We start from the raw sequence: 26,047 nt of genomic DNA, 5'->3' as shown, positions 1-26,047 counted from the left end.
TGTTTCAGACCCTGTTGCCAGAAGCATTGATACACATGACAAATTACAGTAACATATGTTAGCTTCCGGACTTCCCAGCGTTGCTGTGATTAATATACTGTGCTGTCCTTCCTCCTTAAGGACCCTCTGAGACTCCAGATCAGTTCTCTGAATCATCTTTTTCCAGGTGGTAATGGGTTATCCCTTCCCCACCAGACTATGGCTCCTTGAGGCAGAGACCACATTCATCTTGTTTAGCTCAATATGACTGGCACAGCTCTATGTAAGGTGCACAGCAGGTATTCAATTCATAGTTGTTGAATAAATGGATGCACAAATGAATAAATAAATAAGTAAATAAATAACATAACCCTTCTTGTGCTCAGTGGCACAGATCTTTGAACCCACTGGCTGGGGTTATGGGCACAGCAGTTTGACATAAGGGTCACGGATGTGAACTCCAGAGACTCTCAGCTATACAGTTTGATCCCAGCTCTACCATTTACCAGCTATGGGACTTTGCCAAGTTCCTCAAACTCCCTATGTCGGTTTCCCCATATGTAAATGGGGAACAGGGGGATATTAGTCTACCCCACAGGATTATGTTGAGAGATAAATTTGTTCATAACATGTTATACACTTACACCAGTGTATAGTACACAAGAAGTACCATATGTTAGCTCCAGTGTTTTCATCATCTGTAACAAAATCAGGCTAGTCTGCATTGTGCCCAAACCCATGGCCTTGCCATTATAGCAATCTGTGTAAAACAATAACTAAAACAAAGTCTCCAAATCTAAAAGGGGATAGGGAAAATTTTTACTTCAAAGGCTAATAGTCATAGACCAAAAAAATGTAATTAAAGTTCAATCATATAAAAGTCAATTAAAGTCAAAAGTCAACCCTCTAGGCTGAAGTTTCTCTCTGCAAACAGATCTATTCCTAAATTGCTTCTACAGATTACACAAGACCCAGAAAGTTTTTTTCTAATAATGTCAGAGAAGAGGGCAGCTTAGCATTCCCTAAAACATACCTAGATGTTTATTCCAGGGCCTGGATGATTAAAAAGTAGCTACTAAGGCATCCTCAGCCTCAAACCAGAGTTCCTGTATCAGTTTACAGACTACAGTTTGAATCCACTTTAATGGATGCTATAGGACAAACCAGAAGCCCCCATGTACCTACAATGAAAATGCAACTTTTTTTTTTTTTTTTTTTTTTGTAGTTGACATATATCACACACTCAATCAGGTTAAGTTGTGGTAAGGTTTAATAAAGAGACTGTTTACAAAGTTGTGGTCTGGGTACAGACAAACCACAAGGGATAGTACAACCCCTTAGAACTGTTACCACTCCCAGACACAAAGAGACAGGAGAGGAAGTGATTCCTGAAATCCCAAAAAAGAAAGTCCTATGAGAAGACCACCTTAAGAGAGGATGTGACCTATGATCAAGGATGTAGCCAGCCTGAGTTCACCCTGGCAGGGAGGGAGCCAAGGGAATAAATACCCTCCCCTCACTCTCTTCCTCTCCTCCAACTTCTTGCCTGTGCTTCCTATTGGCCAAACCCAATCAGAAGTTGGTAAGCAAGGTAGCCTGTTGACATAATGCCTACTGGTTGGCCTTCCAGTGCAGAGAGCAGGGTGGGAGACCAGAGAGAATGAGAGAGGACTAAACAGGAGTAAAAAGAAAGCACCTGGCCAAGATATATGTGTGTAAAAATATGTTAGAACATGAACAGAAGCTTTCTGCTGGGGATAGGAAGGTCGGATTGGATTAGCATTTACTATAATCTAAGAAGCAATGGAAAATTGGCCAGGAGAAAACTCAAGAACCCTGGGAACTAATGCTGTTCATTGGTGTGTAGACAAGTCACCTCCTCTCTGGATCTCAGCTTCTGTATTATGGGACTGGGCGACCCACTAAAAGTTCTTCCAGCTACAACTCTCCATGATTCTTTTTTTTTTTTTTTAATTTTTTTTTCAACGTTTTTATTTATTTTTGGGACAGAGAAAGACAGAGCATGAACGGGGGAGGGGCAGAGAGAGAGGGAGACACAGAATCGGAAACAGGCTCCAGGCTCCGAGCCATCCGCCCAGAGCCTGACGCGGGGCTCGAACTCACGGACCGCGAGATCGTGACCTGGCTGAAGTCGGACGCTTAACCGACTGCGCCACCTAGGCGCCCCTCTCCATGATTCTTGAAATGAGCTTTGCTTACACACAGGAGCTTTCCAATAAGGTTAGTCACATATGATAGACCCATGGTGACTTTCTATTGACTCCAGATCCTTTTCTATAGTGCCCTTCTGGAGACAACCCTCTGTTTTCTCTTAGTTCACAGCCCCTCCAATCAATGAACTTCTCCTGTAGCAGCCTCTATAAGACATGTCTCTTACCGACCGCACTCCCATTCCTTGAAGTTACGAAGGAGAGAAGTACATCACGCAGGCCATCTCCATTCACATCAGCCAATTCCAACGGAGACAGGTCCCCACCTGATGAACACATAAAAACAAAAAAGTCCTGAGTTAAGTCACCACAAACCAGTTCTCCCAGGTTACAAAGGGAACAGACACAGAGCACTGCCAGCACCTCCCTAAAAAATAGGCAGACTTCTGGTTCCTAGATAAGACAGAGTACACACAGTACTGCCTATTCTTCTAAGTGCAGCTCAAGTCCCCAGGCATTACTGAGAAAACAAATGTAAGAAGACTCTGGAAGGCGCAGAGAAGGTAGCATGGCTAGAGATTGCAAAACCCAAGGAATGACAAGGTGATGACTCCCCTGGGCTTTCTTTTGGCCTGAAATGTCCCAGACGAGGTGCTGCAGAAGCTGGCAACCAGAAATGCCAGCAGGTACAGACAAAAAAGGTCCAAGAAAAGCTGGCTCCCCTAGCCAAAGGACCAGGAAAGGAACAGCATAGCAAGACAGGAAAGTTTTAGAAGACAAGTGTTCTACACCAACCAAACACCATACAGATAGAACTGTGCCCCCACCCCACCCCCACAGCAAAGGCCAAGTGAGAGCATAGAGTTCCACTTTGCCCAGCTGTAATAAGGCACCCTTCCCCCACCCCAACCAAGGTCACATCGGAGAAGGCCAGGTGGGGAGCCAGGACTTTCATCCCTGCCTAGTGCCCTCCACACACACAAGGGAAGCCTATAGTTTTACCCCTACCTGGCATGAATGAGGCAGCTCGTGCTGCCCCTGCCTGGGTGGTGTCAGCAGAGGCCTAGCAGGGAGTCTGGGCTTCCCACTGAGCGGTCACAAATAGATAGTGCCACCCTACCCCTCAACAGTGTGGAGTCAGAGGACACCTGCCAAAGTTGGAGAGAACTCATGCACAGCTGGTGGAAGTGTAAATTGGTACAACCACTATGGAAAATAATTTAACGTAAATTGAACACACGCACACCTTATGACCCAGCAGTGTCACTCACAGGTTAATGCTCTAGAGAAATGCTCACACACTGCATCAGCAAACATGTACAAGAATCTTCTTAACAGCATTATTCATTTTTTAAAAAATAGAAGTCGCCTAAATGTTTATCAACAGTAAAATGAATCAATAAATCATGGGATAATCATACCATGGGAAATCAGTGATGAAAATGAGTAAGGTCCAGTTACAGTATATCAATATTGATGAATGTCAAAAAGCATTTTATAAACATGCTAAACAAAAAGAAAAAACAAGTCACAGAAGCCTGCTTAATTACATTTATACAAAGTTCAAAATGGGAAAAATTACTTTACCATGTGGTAAAACTTTAAAGAAAAGTAAAGAAATAATGACACAAAACTCAGGGCAGTAGAACTCCGGCAGGGAGAGGTGGCTTTGGTGAGGAGGGACACATGGAGATTTCAACGGTCTTTATAATGTCTTATTTCTTAAACTCGGTGGTGGATACATCAGTGATTTGTTCCTAGCCTTACCACATATACAAATATTATAAGAGCTCACTTAGAATCATCAAAAAAGGAAGGAAGAGGTGTGCCTGGGTGGCTCAGTCAGTTGAGCATCCAACTCTTGATTTCAGCTCAGGTCATGATCACAGGGTCATGGGATCGAGCCCTGTGTTGGGCTCTGGGCTCTGAGCTGAGTGTGAAGCCTGCCTGCTTAAGATTCTCTCACTCTCTTTCTCTCTCACTCTCTCTCTTTCTCTCTCTCTCTCCCCCTCTGCCCTTCGCCCCTACTTGAGCTCTCTCTCTCTATAAAATAAAAAAAAAATTTTGTTAATAAATTGAAATCTTTTAAAAAAGGAAGACAGGGAGAGATATCCTGTGTGGTGGGAATACAGCATACGTCACATCTACCCAGTCTTGCCTTAAGAGAAAGTAAAGGTGAGAACACAGAACTCATCAGAAGCTAAATCAACTAAAATTAGTGAAGTGTCAGAGGTAAAATATTTCTAAACGAAGATGATGTAGGGGTTTGGGAGTATTGTAGGGGAGGGAAAATTTCTCCTCTACCTTCTTAGGGTTCCTAGCTGGGACTGAGTAATAAAACATAATGAGATAACCGGTTAAGAAGACAGACTGACGTGACAAAAGGACTCAACGTTCACTGAATGAAATTTCACATGTACGTGGGAGCCCCCACAGAAAAATAAAGACCTGGAGAAGTGCTTACGTACTAGGTTGAACAAAGAGTGGTAGCCATGGGAAGGGAGCTAACACGTCTAAAGAGACTAAAAGAAGAGAAGAGTTATTTTAACAAGGTCTCTGTTTGCACAGACTTCCCTCAGCCTCAACCCCCTGTCTCTGTTGATTAGAATGCTTCTTTCCTCCTGGTACTGGGAGGGCATCTTTCACATAGGAGTTTCATCTCCTGCTTCAGGGAAGAATTAAAGGTCAAGGTCAGAGTGCCCTTCTTGCATCTGCTGCTATTCATGTGCCTTCAACTCAAAATAAACAATATTTTGTTTGCTGCGACATATTTTGGGGTGGTGTTCTGAACCCCCGCACCCCAAGGCAGTTCATAAAAGACAGGACTGTTTGGCACTCACAGCTCAGATGGAATCGCATTCTGGACCCAGAACAAGCTGTTTTAAAGAAACCTGCCCCAGAATGAGACAAAATAGCTAGAATTACTTGGGTGGCACCAACCTAACCATTAGGAGCAAGAAAGAAAACTTACCGCAAGAAAGCAAGTCGACTTTACTTGAAAGAAATTATTTCAAAATTCAAATTGGGTGAGGCTCCTATAATCGACAAATGCCTGAGGGTCCTACAAAGCCCTGGCCTCTGGTCTGGCCAGGCCTTGAGCCTTACTTTTCTCTGTAAATAGCCCGTCTCACAGCTTTGCTCTCCCCTGACAGTGTTGGCTGCACTGCAAGGACCCAGCAAACCAATGCTCTGTCCTATCTGCATCTAATTAAGACCAACGCCAATAGAAACACAACAGAGCAGCGACCTTCCCAAGCTTCTGGAGCTGTATCAATCTTTTTGTTTTATTTCCAGTTTTAACCTCCTAACCACCTCCACACACAGGGAGAGGAATGCTATATGACACATATTTATTTGTAAAGACCTGGAGGGAATTTTCAACGTCATCAGCATACAGTTTTACAGAAGTTTTACAAAATTACATGTAAACTTGAAGTTTTCCACAATTGGGGCTGGAAATCCTGCAACTCACCTCTCTGGGGGCCCAGGTGGCGGCTCCAAGTGCTGTGCAAATCTCTGGGGGGACAGGGGATCAGGAAAGCACATACGAGCACCAGGATCATGGAGATGACCAAAGTTAGCAGGAAGACAGATGTGCGTACGTAAGACACGATGGAAGAGGTTGCCTTCTGCTCCAGGCCCCCAAGAGGTTCTGAGGGATACCCCTCTGTGGTGACTTCTGAAAGATGCGGCTTTGCAGCCCCCACAGCCTCAGCATCTGAGTCAGGTTCTGGCACTTCTCCCAGAGGGCTCTTCCCGTTTTTGACCCCTCCATTCTTCTGCTGCAAGTTGAGCACAAGGTCATCCTCGCTCTCGTCACTGTCGGCCTGTGTGAGGGGGTCATACTCCCCTAGATCTGGACTTTTCTTCCCTGAAACACAGAAAGACGGAATGTCAGGAAGAACTAGGAAGGAGAAACCCTCAACAATTACATGGCAACTGTGAACAGCTAAAAGAAAACACAGAAAACAAAATAACTTAAGTTTACAAACTTAAATCTTGATGGCTATCTATAAAACAGATGCCAGCAAAATGGGGAAAGAATGGGGGGAAAGAAAATCAGTGTTCTAAAATTATTGCTTTTATGACTTTAAAAAATTGGAAAAGAAACAAAGTGGCAAATTTCAAATACCTTTTTAGTTTTTTTTTTCAATATATGAAATTTATTGTCAAATTGGTTTCCATACAACACCCAGTGCTCATCCCAACAGGTGCCCTCCTCAATACCCATCACCCACCCTCCCCTCCCTCCCACCCCCCATCAACCCTCAGTTTGTTCTCAGTTTTTAAGAGTCTCTTATGCTTTGGTACCTTTTTAGTTTTAAAAAAAAAACTCTTAATTTGTGTGAATCTCACTAAAGAAAGACATAGCTCTTATATCAACCTTCCATATGCCTTATGTGCAGATTTCCTTTGATTTTCTTAGATCTGTGATGTTCCAATCCTTCCTGGAACTTGCCTAAACTTCAGAAGAATCGTTCTCTGGGCACTGCTTCTCACAGTCGGATATTCATGGCTTCCTAATGGTCTCCACAGAAACAGCTTGCAAAGTAGAACACTGTCACCTGAAAACTCACTTCTGAGAAACTTCCTATGATTCTAAAGCCCTGTCAGTACATGTTTCAGTAAACACTGTTTACCTTTACAAATGCTATTCTGAGCAAGTATTTTAGGAGGGGTGGGATCAAGCAGGAATGCAGCGGTAAAGGATTTTTCTCAAAGCTGGCTTACACAACAAGCGCCCTATTTTTACTTAAACTCTACATTTATTCGGGGTGGCTGACAGGTGAAAATTATAGGAGAGCTGAAGCAACACTTGCTCCCAAGCCACTCCTTGACCCTCACCGCCAATGACTAACTGCTTTTATGCCTTTAGTTCATGCTATCACCATGCAAAAACCAAGAAAAAATTTCCAGTGTTAGAAATTACATGGTAAATTGTACGAACATAAACTCCATTGTTAAAGCTTTTATTAAGAAGAAATGTAAAGGGGCACCTAGGCTCAGTCAGTCGAGCGTCTGACTCTTGATTTCAGCTCAGGTCATGATCCCAGCATCGTGGGATCAAGCCCCACATCAGGCCCCTGTCAGATTCCATGCTGAGCATGGAGCCTGCTTAAGATTTTCTCTCTTTCCTTCTGCCCCTCTCCCCAACTCTCCCCTCCATCAATCAATCAATCAATCAATCAATCAATCGTGTTTAAAAAAGAAATATAAAAAAGAAAATACGACCCAGTTAATTAAAAAGGAAAAAAGAAAAACTCTTGATGTTGATCTCTCCCTCTTGTCACTGTGATCTTGGTGATGTCACTCCATATATTATGTCTCATTTACTCAAGACATAATATGAAGCAATAAAACACTATATAGAAACCAATATGGGAAGTAAAATCTTTAGTGTAAAGCTTAGTGCTTGGTACACAGAAAATCAATAAATATTTTATTAAAAAAATAAACATTACACAGACATACTTTATAACATTAAGTATTTTACAAAAAAAAAACACAGAAGATACTGAGCAAACTGGCATTCTATTAACTAGACACTCCTATGTATTTTCACTTTCAAAGCTATTCATTTTATCAACAAATATTGGATTTGTCTTGTAAAGGCACAAATTGTAAGAAAATAGACCAATTATTAGGAATTTAATTCAAAATAGTATTTCCAAATTATGCTATAAAGTCAGTACAGGTTTTAAGCTAATCTTCTACAATTTATATATCTACTCCGTGAACCAAATTATTTTATTAATTAGGGTACCCCATTTTCTAACTGTCCCATATAATTTTAGTTATAATAATCTGCAAACAGAACCATAGGCTGTTATAATAATATTAACTCTAAAACTTAAAACGAAAAATTTTTTTAACTAAAAGGATATACCTGATGGGATTCAAAATGTGATATATACATCCCATGGATTACTATCCCACCTTAAAAAGTAAAGAAACTCTAACATGCTATATAATACAGACGAACCTTGAAGGTATTATGCTAAGTGAAATAAACAGAGACACTGTATGATTCTTATATGAGATATTTATCTAGATTAATCAAATTCATAGAAACAAATTAGAATGTAGTTTCCAGGGCCTGGGAGTATGGGTAAATGGGGAGTTGTTATTATTTAATGGGTACAGGTTTCCCTCACTATCAAAAACTAGAGTATTCCTGTCAAAATCCTCCTAAGCTGTAATAGCATAAAACAAAGAAGCAATTATCATTAATTAATATGGAAAAATTTTTTGAGCTTTCCCAGACCCAAGCAATAACCTCTCCTAGGCTTTTCTGATACCTCAGGGCACATCTTGCTAATGGATGCACAAAATAAGTTGGGATAAAGCACAGATGCCCCCAGACACAGTTCAAAGCCCTGGCGGCTTGGGGCTGAGATGCTGAGGGTGGTTCCCAGGCAAGCAGCTCGGCGGGACCCCTCCCACGGCTGGGGTGAGCGCTGCCTCTCTAATGACTTGCTGCAAAACAAGCACCGAATGCTCTTTTCACTTTTTGCCTTTTTTCACAAAAGCGAAAATCCTCTTTGGATTTCTTTAGGTTAGTGAAAATAGGCACTGACACAGGTCTTCCATAAAAGCAAAGGGACATAATGCAAACTATCAAAGAGCGGGGGATGCCTTACAGAGCTTCAGCTTTGCTAGACAAAGTTCTAGACACTGGTTGCACAACAATGTGAATATGCTTAACAATACTACATTTAAAATTGGTTACATTTTAAACGTGCATTTAAAAATGGTTGAGAGGGTGACTTTTATGTGTACTTTACCATGATTTTAAATTTTTTTAATTAAAAAAAAAAAAAGACTATATCTAACAAAGAGGAAATCAAACACCCACCATGCAGTCACTCAGCATACACCTGAACATAAGCAGTATGAGGGAAACTCACTGCCCTCCAATCCAGAAAGCAGTTCCATACACTGATTCGAGAATCTGTTTCTGGCCATTTGCCGATTATCTGCCCTAGTTCTAACTTCTGGGACCCCTCTTCCACATGCAAGTCCTTCAAAACGTGAAGACACCAGTCATAAGAAAAGTATGGCATGGTGTTTAAGAGTTCAAGTCTTTACAGGCAGACAGACAGAGTCAAATCTTGGCTCCATCTCTTTTTAATCATGTGACCTCAATTAATTTCTCAGCTTTAGTAAGCCTTATTCTCCCCATTTCTGAAATGGGGCAATTATGTTTCCCACCTCATGCAACTATTTTTGAGGATTAAATAAGATAACATATGCATGGTCCTTAGGGTCTGGCTTATAGTTGCAGTCAACAGATTTCAGCTTCTATTATTACTGTTGGCATTATTTCTCCCAACTGCCCAATCTTGTCTTCCCCAGGTTAAACGTCTCCACCTCCTTCAACTCATCACTTGAAGAAGCACCGTTTCACGTGTCCTCAACATCCTGGTCGCTCTGCTCTGGACACAATGTGATATGTCAGTGCTTCTTAAAGTATGGTTCTTGGAACTGGATACAATCCCCAGGGTGCAGTCTGACCAGGCCAGCGGAGGGCAGAACCATGTCCTCCCTAATCTAGAGAATATGCTACAATTCGATTACTGTAACCTAATATCTTGCCAGCTTTCTTGGCAGTCACATCACACAACTGATTCAACTCAAACTCCCAAGTATTGTCTACATACACTCAGGTCATCTTATATAACGGTACAATTGGATTTTTAGCATCAAGTGAAAAATTTAGCATTGATACTTACTAAATTCAACCTTGTCAGTTGCCACCTTGCAACAAATATACCAGTCTAAAACAGTCAAAGTAAAACCCTTACTAAAATATTGGCTAACAAAACAGTTTAAAAGAAATGCATTTTATGATGTCACACACTATCACAGGCAGGAAGAGAACTTGGCTGCATATGCTACAGAAACTAGTAAAATCTTTACTAAACCTATAAAACTAATTTGCAAGCATCCTTTGAAAATCAGCTGCTCTTGAAATGGTCTCTGTAAAATACTATATACTTCCAGTTGATGATAGCAAAGGAAAGCATTTCTGTCAGTATTCATCCTAAAAACTGGGGGGTGGAGGGAGGGGTGTAATAAAATGGGAGAAAAGAAAACAACCACATTCCCAAACTACAATTTATGAAAAATTGTTGCCAAATGCAGCAAAACTTGTATCCTATTGAGGAAGCACACTAAGAGTAGATACATGCATCTCAGGTCCCCACCAGTGAGCAGAGTTCACAGAGTTAATAATGACAACAATAAAGATGATGGCAATGATGCTAACTGAAAAGTAGGAGTGCCTACTATCCTGGGCACTGGTCCAAGCATGTACATGTTAATTCATTCCATCCTCATGACAACCCTGGAAGGTAGGTATCGTTGTTGTTGTTGTTGTTGTTATTCCCATTTTACCAACAAGAAATGAAAATATAGAGAGATAAGTTGCATAAGATCACAGAACTAGGGAGAAAGAGAGCCAGGATTCAAATTCAGGCAATCTGACTACAGAATTCACAATCCTAACCAATCAATTGTATTACCTCCCTTGTTCCATGGATATATAGCCAAACTGGTTATTTCTTGCTTAGAAAGACCAAGTCTGGGGTCCCAAAGGCATCGATGGGCCCCATTCAACACCATAGACTCAAAAGCAAGGTACGAGTAAATGAGAAAGGCTTCTATGTTTACAGGAAGCAGGCTGTCAGCCTGGCAGGTAAGAAAAGTAGCTGTAGACAGTCAGACCTGAAGAGGGGGATTTTTTTTTTTTTTTAAACAGGCTGGGGCCCAAGTAGATTAAATTCTAGCTTCTAACTGCCCTGGCTCACTCCCCCAGCCTCTGCCTGCATGTCAGCCAAGAGCTAGCTATAAAACAAATGACCATTAAATATGATTTATAATCAGAAAGAAGCCATCATTAGTACTTATTCTATGAGATACTTCAAAGTTCTGCAAATATTCAAGAAAGAAGTTACAAAGAAACAGCCAACAAAATCTACTGAGGAACCAATGCTGGACAAATTATGCCACAAAATGGAAGAAATAATGAACAGATACTTCCCCAGGGAATCCAAGAAATTAAAGAAAACAGTTTCTCTGAAATAAGAGTACACACACACACACACACATAATATTTCTAAGAATAAAGGACAACTGAATAGAGAAGATGAGAAGTAAACAAGCAGGGCTCGGAAAAACAATGGAAAAATTAATAAAACAAGTTTAGAAAAGATACCCTTAGTGGAATAAGCAAACGGGCAGACATGGCTGAAAAGAGTCCGAGATATAAAAGGCAGACTGGTGGAAAATCAAGCAAAATGAAATGGAAACAAGAATGGCTGGTAGTTCCAAGCACTTAGTATGCCCTCTTCCACACCCTTTTACTGCCTTATCTCTGCAATCTTCATAACAACTTTTGGAGACAGAAACATTATTATCTCCATTTTCAAGATGAAGAAACTGAAGTTTAAGTAACTGGGCCCACAGTTAAACAGCAAGTAAGCAATAATGCAAGCATTCAAATCCAGGCAGTCTGGTTTTGAGGTCTCCCATGGAAAAGATCAAGGCTTTCAAGAAGACTAAAAAGGCATAGATACGGACAGCAAAAGTGACCCAATATATGCATAACTGGAGAAGACAACGGAAAAGAAAATGGAACAAAAAACAATAATTAAAAGACATGCCAAACAAGCTCCTGTAATATAGCAAGACCCAAAATGGTAAAGGGTACACTGAGCCCCAAGAAAAACTGATACAGAGTAATCAATACTGAAATATATTGCAAAAAAGGGGCTAAACTTCAAGAACAAAAAAAGAATCATATATGAGCAGCCAAGCCAAGGGAAAGAGAATCCAGTCACTAAAGATGGGAACAAAAACCAGGCTAACTTAGTAGTGCAATTGCTGGGTTGTAGGGTTTTGAAGGGGCACATGCACCCCAATGCTTACAGCAGCACTATTAACAATAGCCAAAGTATGGAAAGAGCCCAAATGTCCATCTACGGATGAATGAATAAAGAAGATGTGGTGTATACACACACACACACACACACACACACACACACACACACACAATGGAGTATTACTCAGCAATCAAAAAGAATGAAATCTTGCCATTTGCAACTACATGGATGGAACTAGAGGATATTATGCTAACTGAAATTAGAGAAGGACAAATATCGTATGACTTCACACATATGTGGAATTTAAGATATAAAACAGATAAGCATAAGGGAAGGGAAGCAAAAACAACATAAAAACAGGAAAGGGGACAAAACATAAGAGACTCCTAAACAGAGGGTTACTGGAGGGGTTGTGGGAGGGGGGATGGGCTAAATGGGTAAGGGGCATTAAGAAATCTACTCCTGAAATCATTGTTGTACTATATGCTAACTAACTTGGATGTAAATTTTAAAAATAAAATAAAATAATCAGGCTAACTTCTTATCAGTAACCTATATTATCAAAAGATAGTGTATTTTTCCAGACATTACACAAAGCCCAGCTTAATTATTCCAGACTATAAACTTGATCAGAGAACTCCTATGTAAATATGTTTGCTATCTGTCACAGAAAGACAAGGGATTGTGAAGTATAAAGTACACCAACTTGCCTGAAGTTATAATCATGATCAAATCCACACTTCAGAAGGCAGGGCACTTTAGCACTCTTTTCTCTACTGATTACAGCCACCACCCATATTTTTAATCAATGAAAGGTTTTCAAAGAATAAAGGAGAGGATACTGATTTCATAATGTATCAATATAAATGAGCTTTCCACAGCTATCGCTTTTCACCTTAGGAAGACTGAGGATGCCAGTTAAACAGCATTCCCAAAATGGTACAGAGGAAAACATGAAGGAAGTGCAACTGTATCTTCCCCAGGTATGTTCAGGAAAATATGGTGTAAAACACACCATTCTGTGATATGTACTATACATAGACTACACTCTACTGCAATTAAAGGTAAATCACATCATAGATTAGATTATCCAGGGCCCATAACGATTCTAAATTACACATAATAAAACAAATCGTTACAGTAACATTGCGCTCTGATATACCTTTCAGGCTTTGACCTTCAAACTTTAAAATGGACTAAAAAAAATACTTACTTAAGATAAGTTGTTCCACAGGCTGCTTTATGAATGTCACATTGTCCTTCTGTTACTAATTTACCCTATCATATGCATGTGAGCCAAACATCTTTCCATCTTGGGCTTAGTGGAAGGGTAAGAGACTGAAATAGATTCCAAGCAACTGTCCTTTCTTCACCAACTTGATGACATCTGTCATTAGCTGACTGTTACATTAGGCCTTCCTTCAGGAAGCACATTCCTAAATGAGCCTGGTGCCAACAAAGATGATAATAAGAACTAACACTTACTGAATAATAACAAACCTCTTCAGTACATCCATTTCTTCTACTAAGACAAATAATCCCGGGGCGCCTGGGTGGCTCAGTCAGTTAAGCATCCAACTTCGGCTCAGGTCATGATCTCACGGTTCATGGGCTCATGCCCCGTATCCGGCTCTGTGCTGACAGCACGGAACCTGGAGCCTGCTTCAGATTCTGTGTCTCCCTCTCTCTCGCCTCTCTCCAGCTCGCACTCTCTCTCTCTCTCAAAAATAAATAAACTTTGAAAAAAAATTTTTTTTATTTTTTTTTTAACATTTATGTATTTTTGAGACAGAGAGAGTCAGAGCATGAACGGGGGAGAGTCAGAGAGAGGGGGAGACACAGAATCTGAAACAGGCTCCAGGCTCTGAGCTGTCAGCACAGAGCCTGACGCAGGGCTCGAACTCACAGACCGCAAGATGATGACCTGAGCTGAAGTCAGAAGCTTAACCAACTGAGCCACCCAGGCGCCCCCCAAAAAATTTTAAGCCAAATAACCCCATGAGGTAAATATGAAGCAGAGTGTGCAGTACCTAAAGAATTTTCCATAATAATAGTATTACGACACATGAACAAACTAAAGCTTAAAAAGATTAAATAACCAATCTGGTAAACACTGGACTTGAACCCAAAGCTGTGTCATGCTCTTAGTTACCATTCTAGTCTGCTTTCTTACACATAGAAATAGTGAGGATGTCACTGTGGTGATCATTTTGCAATATATACAAATATCGAATCATTACGTTGTATACCTAAAACTAATAGGATATGTCAATTAGACTTCGGTTTAAAAAAAAAGAGACGATGTTAACTAAGGTAACATAACACAGTAGCCCAAACTGGATAACAGCCTCACAGTCCCAATCACAAGAAATCCAAAAAAAAGTTATTAAGAAGGCAACTTCTACCTAATATAAAAACTAAAAATTGTATTTGGGGCAGTGGGGAGAAACGACAAAAGGGAGACAAGCAAAAGTACTAACAAAAACAAACAAAAGAAACCACAACCCACATCATCGAAAAGAACACATGGCCATTGCACCCGGGCCTTAAAAAGTATGGAACATACCTGTCTCTTCAGGTCCAAGGCGCTGTTCAAACACAGACCCAAGGACCAGACTATACTTTCCCTACCCTGTCAGCTGACTGAGTTACTGCAACTGAATACTCCAGGGAGGATAGTGTCACAGCCTTACGATGTGAGAATGCAAAAGAGCTCAAGAGTTTCAAAAGCGTTTTTCTTGCATTCCCATCCTTAGAGAAGAATAATTATCTATGCTGGAAAAAAAGAAAAGGAACTTAAAAGAAATAAATCTAAATATGTCTGACATCTCATTATCCTTAGAGAGGATATCATCCTACACTAAGGATATACAAAGGTACTCTCTTTAAAGTTAATTAATCCTGGGGCGCCTGGGTGGCTCAGTCGGTTTAGTGTCTAACTTTTGATTTCGGCTCAGGTCATGATCCCAGGGTCGTGGGATCGAGCCCCACGTCCAGCTCGGTGTGGAGTCTGCTTAAGATTCTCTCTCTCTCTGCCCCTCTCCCCCGCTTGTACCCTCTCTGCATTCTCTTAAAAAAAAAAAAAAACAAACAAAAAAAAAACTAATCCTGCAGGTAAAGGCACACATCCATCCCCCACTTCATTCCAATGTTACATACACATTCCAAGACAGATATTATCAATGTTCCTTCAAATGTTCTAATGAGCCCATGTCGGGGGAAAAATGTCTCAGGTCATGAAGTCTGGGGACAGAAATGCAAATTCATACCCAACCCAGTGTCATCCATGGCACAATGTGGCAGCAGGCTGGAAGCTCCTTTAGAATAAAGTCCCTGTGATGCACCCTGTGATGCCGTAGGCTGGATTATCCACCAGACACCAAACTAGCCCTTTCTTCTGATGCCAGTGAAAGCAACTGTTTTTCCTACTAACCCTGCTTTTCCCACTATCACCGTATCAGCAAATACATGTTTGCAGCTTAATGTTTAAAATTTATTTGGGCAGGACAAATATACTTTTATTTAAAAAAGCAAGCTTGGGGCGCCTGGGTGGCGCAGTGGGTTAAGCGTCCCACTTCAGCCAGGTCACGATCTCGCGGTCCGGGAGTTCGAGCCCCGCGTCGGGCTCTGGGCTGATGGCTCAGAGCCTGGAGCCTGTTTCCGATTCTGTGTCTCCCTCTCTCTCTGCCCCTCCCCCGTTCATGCTCTGTCTCTCTCTGTCCCAAAAATAAATAAAACGTTGGAAAAGAAAAAAAAATTTTAAAAAAGCAAGCTTGTAGCGGCACAGTCCCATTCTGGAGGTTTAAGCGAAAATTTTTAAAAACTTGAAGCTGCTGCCCAAAGTACTGAATTAGCTCTAGAAGTTGTCGACACTACCAGTGTGCCTCCTTAAAGAACATTCCACAATTTATCTTCAACTTTCAGGGGCCAAATCCTTCCCCTCCTCAATACTTAGCCTTGAGAGCCAGAGGCTGATCAATAGGAATCAAACCCCAGGATCTAGAATCAAGAGACCCCAGAGGTTCTAGTCCAGGCGTTTCCAATGCCGTTTTTGCGACCTTGGGACAAGTCAATTAGCCAAGTAACTCTCATTTTCCTCTTCTGTAAATCAGAAGGGGTAAACACCTGTCCCGCTTACCTTATGGCTGCGTCAGTGTTGTCATTAAGTGGAGAGGCTGCTCCAGAGGGTGGCCCGCTGTCCTGCAGCTCCTGTCCCCCCTCGCCCGCAGGGCCAGCCCAAGACAGAAAGAGCTGGGGACCCTGCGGTATGTGGTCCGCGGCGCTCAGGAAAGGATGCTCCCCTCACCAGCCCTCCCTTTGGGATGGCGGCGACGCGCGCTCTGACTGCCGCCCTCGAAGCAACGCCCGCCTGCTCCAGGCCACCAGCCCCGCGCGCCTCCAGCGCTCCCTCCCTTGAGTCTCCCAAGCTCGCCCCGCGCCCGCGACCCCCGACCAGCCTGGCGCCCCTCTCGCCCCCTGGTGGTGACAGACCCCCAGCCCGTGGGGGCTGCACCGGCTCGCCTCCGCGCGCCTGCATCTACGCTGGGGCTGGGGCCAGGCCCCGACCGGCTTCGCCTCCAGCGCCTCGCCTCCCAGTCTCCCCAGGGTCCGCAGGAGCAGGGTGGTCGCGAGGCTGCGACTCCTTACCCGGGAGCTTGAGCGCCCTGGACAGCACAGTCGCCATGGCGGAGGCCCCGGTGCGCGTGCGCGCGCCCACGTCCTGCCGGGAAGTGTAGTTCGCAGCGGGCCGTGCGCGGGACTGGGACCAGGGAAGGTGGGAGCCGCGAGGCAGAGCGGAACCCGGGGAGGCGCGGGGTTGCGGCACCGGAGTCCACGTGCACGCTTCTGCCCGCTCTCCTCCCGCCCACTCGGAGCCAGATCCTTTTCCCGGCAAGTCACTTCACTGCTCCGAGTCTCACTTTCCTGCTCAGTGAAATGGGGAAATAATAACTACCCCGGAGGCTTGCAGTGAGAATGGAATGAGATAGCAGGTATTAAAGCAGGCACTGGTTGTGAAATGAGCCTGGGCTTTGGAGTTAGACGGGATTTGAATCCTACCTGCATACCTTGCCAGCTGGGCCATCTTGGTCAAGTCACTTGGCATGACTAAGCTTCAGCTTCGTTTTTTAAATGGAGACCCTACCTAATTCACAGGCTTATTGTGAGAATTAGATAATCTGTTTAAGACACAGGGCACACAGTAAGCGCTTAGTAAATGTGTTTCTTTATGTTTCTTAGGTAAAGGGTGAGGTTTCTTAGGCCTCTAACCCCCGTCTGGTGTTTCCAGTTCTTCCCAGGTATCTACTGGACACTCTACCCTGCAGCTTCTGGCTTGAAGGGTGTAGGAAGCAGGAACTGACCTGCTTCTTCCCCACAGGCACCAAGAGATCAGCATTTTAGCGCAGGATTGCTGAAGATGTTATTTATCTTAGACTTGGGACGGGTCTTAGAGGTCACCTAGTCCACCCTCCTGTTTCTCTGAACAGAAAACTAAGATCTAGAAAGATGATGTGACTTCTTAGTGTCAAACAAAAGCTCTAAGATACCTCTCTCTTGGACTCTGCCTCATTCCCATGAGAAACTGTCAGTGGGTATCCTGTGGGTGTAATTCACATCCCATCACCCTTTTCCACTCAAAAACATGTCATGGACTCTGATAGGGCACAGAGTCTGGGGACAGGCCACTGAGTTTGAATCCCGACTCCACCATTTCCTAGCTGCCAGATCTAGGGCTTCTTGCTTAATCTCTCTCTGCCTCAATTTCCTCATCTGCAAAATGAAATAGTTCCAATCCCACAGAGTTGTCCTGAGAATTAAATGGATACATGCAAAGCACTTAGAAGAGTGCCTGGCACCTAGTACCTGTCATATAAGTGTCAGTGCTTCTTTTTATTAATAAGTGATTAATTTTTGACAACTTAATAATTTAATAACATAAATTTATTAATAACTTAACGGATTGGTAATTTATCCATTTATTCTTTCAGAGTTCTACAATACCCCAATGTTCTTTGCCATATCTCTGGAGGTATGATTAAAAATCATATTTTACATCTATGTAGGTCATCCTGGACCAATAGCACTACAGATCACAGTAAGCCAGTAGTGGCTTGCCTGATACCAGATTAGCTAATTAGAACACATTCTTGAGATATGGAGACTGAGGAAAATAACTTTAAAGTGAGCAGGATGCGGGGCGCCTGGGTGGCTCAGTCGGTTGAGCGTCCAGCTTCGGCTCAGGTCGTGATCTCACAGTTTATGGGTTCAAGGCCCGCGTCAGGCTCTGTGCTGACAGCTCAGAGCCTGGAGCCTGTTTCAGATTCTGTGTCTCCCTCTCTCTCTGCCCCTCCCCTGTTCACGCTCTGTCTCTTTCTGTCTCAAAAATAAATAAACATAAAAAAATATATAAATAAATAAATAAAGTGAGCAGGATGCAGGATATGTCAGTGTTAGCTGCAGAAGAACAGGAACTTGAGTTTCTAGGAGAAAGCAGGTGGGCTGGAACAGCCAGGGTACACAGAAACGAGAGAGATAATCTATCCACTTTTCATAGTAAAAGGGTATATGCTTCTTATGTGACGGAAGTAAAAGTGTACAGCTTACAGTTTGATTAAAATTCTGCTTCAAAGGGCATAGTCACCAAAAGCACCAACGTGTGTACATAATTACCTGTGAAAACATAAACGCGGGTGAATGTACACATATCCCAGAGCTGTGTCCTCTCCGGCCCCTCAGCTTTCCATGCCTAATCTTTGTGGCATTTACAATCTCCCTATAATCACCCCAGCTTTGCCCAAATGATTTTCAGGGGGAAGCAGATCGCTGAAGACTCCTTCTCAGCTCCCTGAGCGGTCCCCCCTCTTTGTTTTCCTTGGCCCTTCCAGAAATCTCTTCCATCCTCCACTTTTTTTTTTTCATCTTAACACAGGACCCCCAGCTTAGAACATTGTTTCTCAATTTCAACGTGCTTTGCTTCCAAATGAAGGAAAAAAACCTCAGAGCAACCACCAAATGAATCAAGATCCTGGCCTTTTACAAAGAGGAAACCTGCAAGTTCCTCTCTCGTTACCTGCAGGAATGTGCCTTCAGTGCCCAAACACCCATTGAGGTCACTGTGGAAAACGCAAACATCCTGGGTTTCCTGACTGCCCAACTTGGCTTACCTCCCGGAGAAGTGAAATAAGGGGTGGCCGGGGAGGGACGCCTGCGGACAGCCTAACCTGCCTGAGTGTTGTGCCTGCTACGTGGAGAAGAAATTCTATTTCTGGAACTCATTAACTGAAGCCAGAAGGGCCCCTTCTCTTCTTCCTACATGATCTGCATTGGGAGAGTTCCTTCCCAACCTTCCAAGGTTCTAATACTTGGTAGAGGGGACCCATACTTGCTGCTTCTTATTACCATCATGCTTTCCCAAGTTTTGCTCAAAATCTCGAAGCGTCCTACATGGGTTCATGATCCTATCTGGTCATCTAATCCTTAACATTCCCTGGATGCCCGTGTCACCACTTCTGCTGGCTGTGACCGTCGCATTAGCATTCACCGCTTCCCCTGGGAACCCGTACTGCTGTGTCCACCAGCAGCTACAACCCCTCTCTCTTGGTACTACTGAGACCTCCAGGCCTCCTGGCCATTTCTACTTCCTTTGAAAACTTCTCCTTCTTCCTCTGTCTCCCATCAGTTAACGCCACTTCCTATTTTAATGCTGTTAACATGGCAAAGCTGTTTGATGCAGTGGCAACTAGGGAAGACTGGCTCTCTTCTTTTTTTATGTTACTCTTTATTAGAAAAATACTAACGCTATGCTGCCCATTCTTCAAGGTCAGATGCAGTATTTTCATTAAACAAAGATTTCCATTTTTACTTAGCAAGTCAGTCAGGGCAAGGTTATTGCTGTTAACGAACAACCTCACAATTTGTATGGTTTTAGAGGATAAGAGTTCATTCGGGCTCATGTCACCATCAAGGTGAGAACGGGGATAGGCAGCAATGGGGTTCTATTCCTCCCATTTATTCAGGGCTTCCATCTGGGGCTTCATTCTTCATCCCTAGGGCCTTGGATTCCTCCACTGGATTATCTGCATCCCCAATCATGCAGGAAGTTTCATGTGCCAGGCCTGGAGGTGGTATATGTGACTTCTGCCCACATTTATTTGGCCAGAAATCAGACAGAGAGTATGTATGCCAGGAAGGTATGAGCCCAAGAAGGAAAGGAAACAGTTCAGTGAGCGTCTTTTCAGTCTGTGCTATATTACACACCCCCCTACCTCTTTATAGCATATAGACCTGAGTTCTTGGTAGTGGGGAGGGGGTTCGGCACTGCTCTACTTAGAATTACCCTTCTCCTCTAGAGGCTAAAGCTTTGCTCCTGAGCTGAGCTTGTTGTCCTGAGCTAAGACTTCCCAATGTGTGTCAGATAAGGAAGGCTTTCCCAGGAGGTTCCTCAATCCCTCCACAGACGGATGTCCAGGAGGCATTTCTACATCCGTCAGCAGGACAGAGACAAGTCTGAACCCATTGGTAGACCCATCTCAGGCTCATCTCTACCCTCTGCTTCACTGGTGCCAAAGACATGGATCAGGAAGCAAAAGAGAAGCAAATCACAATGACAGCAGGGGAATTGAGAAGAGCAAAAGAGGCGCACAGCAAAGATTACTTTGGGGTTAAATGCCAATGTCAAGAATCTTACGAAATCAGCCTTGCATCTGGATCAGGAAGTTCTAAAAGGGCCCGCGCAAGTGGCATATTCGCTTCTCGTCACAGACGACTTGATTCTATGACCAGAAGTGGTATGGCTTATTGCAGGTTTATGTTCTCAGAGCGTCCTTTAGTAAAACACAAGGGCTCATCCAGCTTAGATTCATACACATAGAACTTTCTAGAATCTAGACTATAAAATGCTTTCTGGGCCCTGAGATTTAAACAAATGCTTCTTCTTAAAGTATTTTCTTTTTTTTTTTTTCAACGTTTATTTATTTTTGGGACAGAGAGAGACAGAGCATGAACGGGGGAGGGGCAGAGAGAGAGGGAGACACAGAATCGGAAACAGGCTCCAGGCTCTGAGCCATCAGCCCAGAGCCTGACGCGGGGCTCGAACTCACGGACCGCGAGATCGTGACCTGGCTGAAGTCGGACGCTTAACCGACTGCGCCACCCAGGCGCCCCTACAAATGCTTCTTCTTAAGTCTCTGGCTGGAACATATGTTTAAGAATGACAATATAATTAAGGACAGACCTGCCCAGGGCAACTTGGCTCTCCTTCATCTGGGCCTTCATCATAGCTTGTTCCTATGTCTACCAAAGTACTTGTGGTAGTAATGGGCATGCCAATAGTTACCATGTACTGAGTACTGGTCTCCTACAGGAGAAGACATTGTTTCGGACCCTTGCCAACCTTGATCCAAAACTCAGCCCTTCACCAGCTTTCAAAAATAAAAAAAAAAATTCAGTGGACCAAGTATATTGTGAATTGTGTAGTTTTCCTGAAGATTTAAGGGGGCCAGAGGGTGGAGTCACAGGGTACACATAGCATTTCACCAAAAAATATTCTCCCGGGCCCTTGCTCCTGGATCCATCACTGGGTCTTCCTCCACCAGGACCCCCTTGTGTCTGTCCCACATTTAAGCTAAGCTCTTTCTTCTCCTCCCTTGTATGCCTCCTGCTGCTCTTAGCCTTGACATAGGCTGGAATCTTACCTCCATCCTACAGTAGGCATGATCTTTTCCTGGAAGCCATCACGTCACACAGTGGAATTGTGACACGATGTGTGCCATGCTGTCCCTCCTTAATTCTCACAAGGGTCCTGTTCCTTAGGTCTTACCCCAATCTTACGACGAGGATGTATAAGCTAGATGGATAAAGCCACTGGCCCAAAGTCTTACAGCTCCTTCACACTGGAAGGAGGATTTGAATGCAGGTTTGTGGTTTTTATTTTTTTTATTATTTTAATGTTTATTTACTTTTTGAGAGAGAGAGAGCATGAAGAAGGGAGGGGCAGAGAGAGAGAGAGAGAGAGACAGAGAGAGAGGCACAGAATCTGAAGCAGGCTCCAAGCTCTGAGCTGTCAGCATGGAGCCCGATGTGGGGCTTGAACTCACAAACTGGGAGATCATGACCTGAGCTGAGGTCGGACGCTCAACTGACTGAGCCACCCAGGTGCCCCCAGGTTTGTTTTTTTTAATCACAAGCAAGGACATCAAATACATGACACGTGGACTACAGTTTGTCTTCCTTCATCCCTGGCACACATCAGTCACCACCACATTCTTTCACGGTGAGCCTACACACAGCTTCCAAATCCTTAACTCAGCTATCTGGGGAGTCACAACCTATCAATTTCTAAAAACTGGCCTAAAAACTGAAAACTATTTGTAACCCTTGCCTCACTTATGGCATGGTAACCACACTACACACCCCTTTAAAGATGGTACCTGATTCTCAACAGGTGTTCAGTGTTGAATGTAGCTGATAACCGGCCAACAATTGCTCTAATTGGTCAGGAGTCCTAGATGATTAGTCAGACAGGTTCTGATTGGTCAGGACCTATGTGGTACTGGTCTGTTAACATCTAGACTATACCCCTGGTTGAGTCTTTTCAGTTCTGCACTTCTAGCTCACTGGTTAAGTCCTAAGTAATGCTCTAAAAGTCAGTAAACTAGGTTTTTTGTGTAACTAACTCCTTTTTTCTGCCCTTCTTAGAGTACCACAGACAACTGCGTATTGTAATCATTTGAATATGTGTCTACCACATTAAAACTCCCATACAAAATGTTGACTTCTTAAGGAATAGAAGTAAGATTCTTGTATCTTTTTTTAGCCCTATACAATGCAGAGGACATTGCTTTCAGATGTTTATTGGATAAATGTGAATTCATGAATAAATGACTCATGTGTGAATAGGATGAAATCAATTTAGCAACAAGGTCTTTAAAAATGAGATCCTTTTTATAATGAAGGAAACCTTTTCCCCCCTAAGTTCACATTCCTTGATTCATGTAACCCAAATGTTCTTTCACCACTGCTCATGCTGCCAGGGCCATGGTCCAAGCACCCAGCCTGCCCGACTTCAGGAAACCCAGTCCCTTTGCAGATCTGCCCCTTAGTAGTGCTTACACACACCACATATGCCTCGTGCTGCTACTTCTCCCCCATCACTCTGGTTAGGTGGAGTCAGCTTGTCTGATAATTACCTCCGGTATTCTCATCTCTGCATTTCCATAAGGCATCATACTACAGAACAAGAAGCATTGCCACTTATATCAAGTGCCCTGCTCCTGGAGTCCACAGGCTATGTCCTTCTCAAGGGGCCACTCCTGGCCAATTCTTTCAGCAGAGCTGAATGTAAAATACATTCACGGGGCACCTGAGTGGCTCAGTTGGTTAAGCCTCCAACTCTTGATCTCAGCTCAGGTCATGACCTCATGGTTTGTGAGACTGAGCCCCAAATCGGGCTCTGCAGCTGACAGCATGGAGCCTGCTTGGGATTCTCTCTCTCCCTCCGTCTCTCTCTGCTCTCTCTCTCTCCCCCATCTCAAAATAAATAAACTTTTAAATATAAATAAATAAAATAAAATAGTGAACAGAAGCAGCAAGGCCTTGCAATCTACGGGGAGAGATGGACATCAAGCAAGTAATAAAACATGTATCATTACAAATGGTGATAAGCATCATGAAAGAAAAGAACCTAGTGCCATGAGAGAGAATTACAGGGAGAACATCGAATAGGTAGGGACTGGGGGCGGTGGGGGGGGGGGGTGTGGGCACAGGAAATGGCTCCCTGGGAAACTGAGACCTGAAGAACGGGTAAAGGTTGGCTGAGGAAAGGCTGAAGAACAGTGTATGTGAAGTCACGAGTCAGACAGGAGCTTGGTTGTATGGAGGAAACCAGTGTGCCTGGAGGACAGTTGCAAAGAGCCGGTGGTGAGAGCAAGAGGTGATGGGAGTCAGACCAATCATGCAGACGCCTTAAAAACTGTGACATGAAGGACTTCAATCAAAAAGCGATCTGATCTAGTTGGCTGCTATGTGAAGAATAAATTGGAGGAAAATAAGAATGGACACAGAGGGAGCAGTTATAAGAAAGATATCATGGTGCATGAGGTTTCTCATGCTTTGTCTTTCTGACAATATATGCACGGATTCTGATTTCTCACCTGCTTTCCTGTTCTGGAAAGAAAGAAAATATGGGGATTATCTATTCTCCTCGTATCATGCAAACTATTAAACCTCACAGAACTCCAGCATTTTCTCCTGGGAGCCTGACTGTAGGTGGCACAGTTAACCACACCCAGCCTGACATCAGCAGCCAGCCTCTCTGTAGACACAGGCAGCTTGCATCCATAGGAGTCCTGGACCAAATCACACACAGACATAGGCTCCCTGGCTCTCTCACACCCTGAGTGATGCCACTGGGCTGTGTGGAACCATTGCCTTAGGTGACAGCCCAACATGCAATGTATGGAAATAAAACTCTTTCCCTCTACATTGATCTGCCATGAGGGGAATATAAACGGCTGCCATATGAAACATACCATATAAAACTATGTTTTCTCTAACACACAATTATGTTAAATACTACCCAGGGGCGTCTGGGTGGCTCAGTCAGTTGAGTGTCCAACTCTTGAGTTTGGCTCAGGTCATGATCCCAGGGTTGTAGGATCAAGCCCTGCATTGGGCTTCAAGCTGAGCGTGAAGCCTACTTAAGATTCTCTCTCTTGGCCCCTCCCCCACTTGCAAGCACATGCCCACTCTCTCTAAAAGAAAAAAAAAAAAAATAGAGGCACCTGGGTGGCTCAGTCCGTTAAGCATCCGACTTCAGCTCAGGTCATGATCTCATGGTTCATGGGTTCAAGCCCTGCATCAGGCTCTGTGATGACAGCTCAGAGCCTGGAGCCTGCTTCGGATTCTCTGTCTCCCTCTCTTTCTCAAAAATAAATAAACATTTAAGAAAATTTTTAAAAATACTATCCATTATTTTCATTCCTATACAATTAACACTTTCAGCTTTCTTATTTGAAGCACATTGCTGTAATTTAATGAATTGCGTTAAACCTAAAAATCATTTCTGAAATCTTTGTCCTAAAATTATCTCTTAAATATTTTGCATTATAATCTTATGACCAAAACTTATTTCTTAAATATTTTTCATTAGGATCTTGCCTCTAAGATAATCTAATAAAACCCGATTACTGTTTACTTCTGGCTGGCTTTCTGGGTTTGGCAGTGAGCTTCTCTGGTCAGCCTGGAGTTTACTATAACACAGGACTTATTATGATGCTTCATTTCTCTCTAGAATGTTCTTTGAGGTTTCGAGAGGACTGATCACAATGGCAGAGTTGACAGCACGTATGTAACTAGAAACCCTCCAAAGGTTGGGAGACAAATACATCCACCCTACCTTTGCCACCACAAATATTTTCATTCATTCTTTTTTTTTCTTTTCTTTTGTTTTCTTTTCAAGAGTTGGTCCTTGGGGTGCCTGAGTGGCTCAGTCAGTTAAGCGTCCGGCTCTTGGTTTCAGCTCAGGTCATGATCTCACAGTTCGTGAGATTGAGCCCCATGTTGGGCTCCGCACTGACAGCACAGAGGGGATTCTCTCTCTCTCTCTCTCTCTCTTTCTCTCTCAATAAATAAAGAAATAAATAAACTTGAAAAAGATACTTAAAAAAAAAAGAGTGTGTCCTTAAAGAACTAAAGGCTCTGAGAAAATTTTTCAGAAACTCTATATAAAGCTGATTTTTTACTTACCCAATTCATAAAATCACATTTATTTTTCTTCTTTCCTATCACAAATATCATTCTATCTTAATCTTCCACACCTGGGAATTTTATTTTTTCACCTGAGTAACAACTTTTTATTTCCTTACCCCGGCCTTAAAGACCAAAAGTGGGTTGCTTAGAGATGACATTTTGCATACGGTTATGTCCTCCTTCCCAACACAGATTGTCTCATTTTATTTCTTTCTCTGGGTTAATCTTAAGAATTTGAGTTTTGTTCTTCACCTGGAAGGTTTTGCA

The 26,047-nt window shown here is 43.1% G+C and overlaps 1 protein-coding gene across 1 annotated transcript in view; it reads right to left on the bottom strand.

Annotated features, from left to right (window-relative positions):
• FAM234B (family with sequence similarity 234 member B) overlaps positions 1 to 16,729 on the bottom strand; it is a 35,468-nt gene extending 18,739 nt beyond the window's left edge. Inside the window, exons 1-3 of the mRNA XM_047067114.1 lie at positions 16,682 to 16,729; positions 5,623 to 6,021; positions 2,378 to 2,476 (exon numbers count right to left, since the gene is read on the bottom strand). Coding sequence (XP_046923070.1) covers positions 2,378 to 2,476; positions 5,623 to 6,021; positions 16,682 to 16,718 — 535 coding nt within the window. The 5' untranslated portion in view covers positions 16,719 to 16,729. The remainder of the gene's footprint in view (positions 1 to 2,377; positions 2,477 to 5,622; positions 6,022 to 16,681) is intronic.
• Positions 16,730 to 26,047: the final 9,318 nt, after the last annotated feature.

The sequence above is a fragment of the Lynx rufus genome, unplaced genomic scaffold (assembly GCF_022079265.1).
Source record: "Lynx rufus isolate CCGP_SWC_20201006 ecotype Redwood Valley unplaced genomic scaffold, mLynRuf1.p SCAF_7, whole genome shotgun sequence".
NCBI classification, from domain to species: domain Eukaryota; kingdom Metazoa; phylum Chordata; class Mammalia; order Carnivora; family Felidae; genus Lynx; species Lynx rufus.
Note: the sequence above shows the minus strand (reverse complement) of the source record. Positions and strands in the feature narration are given on the sequence as shown.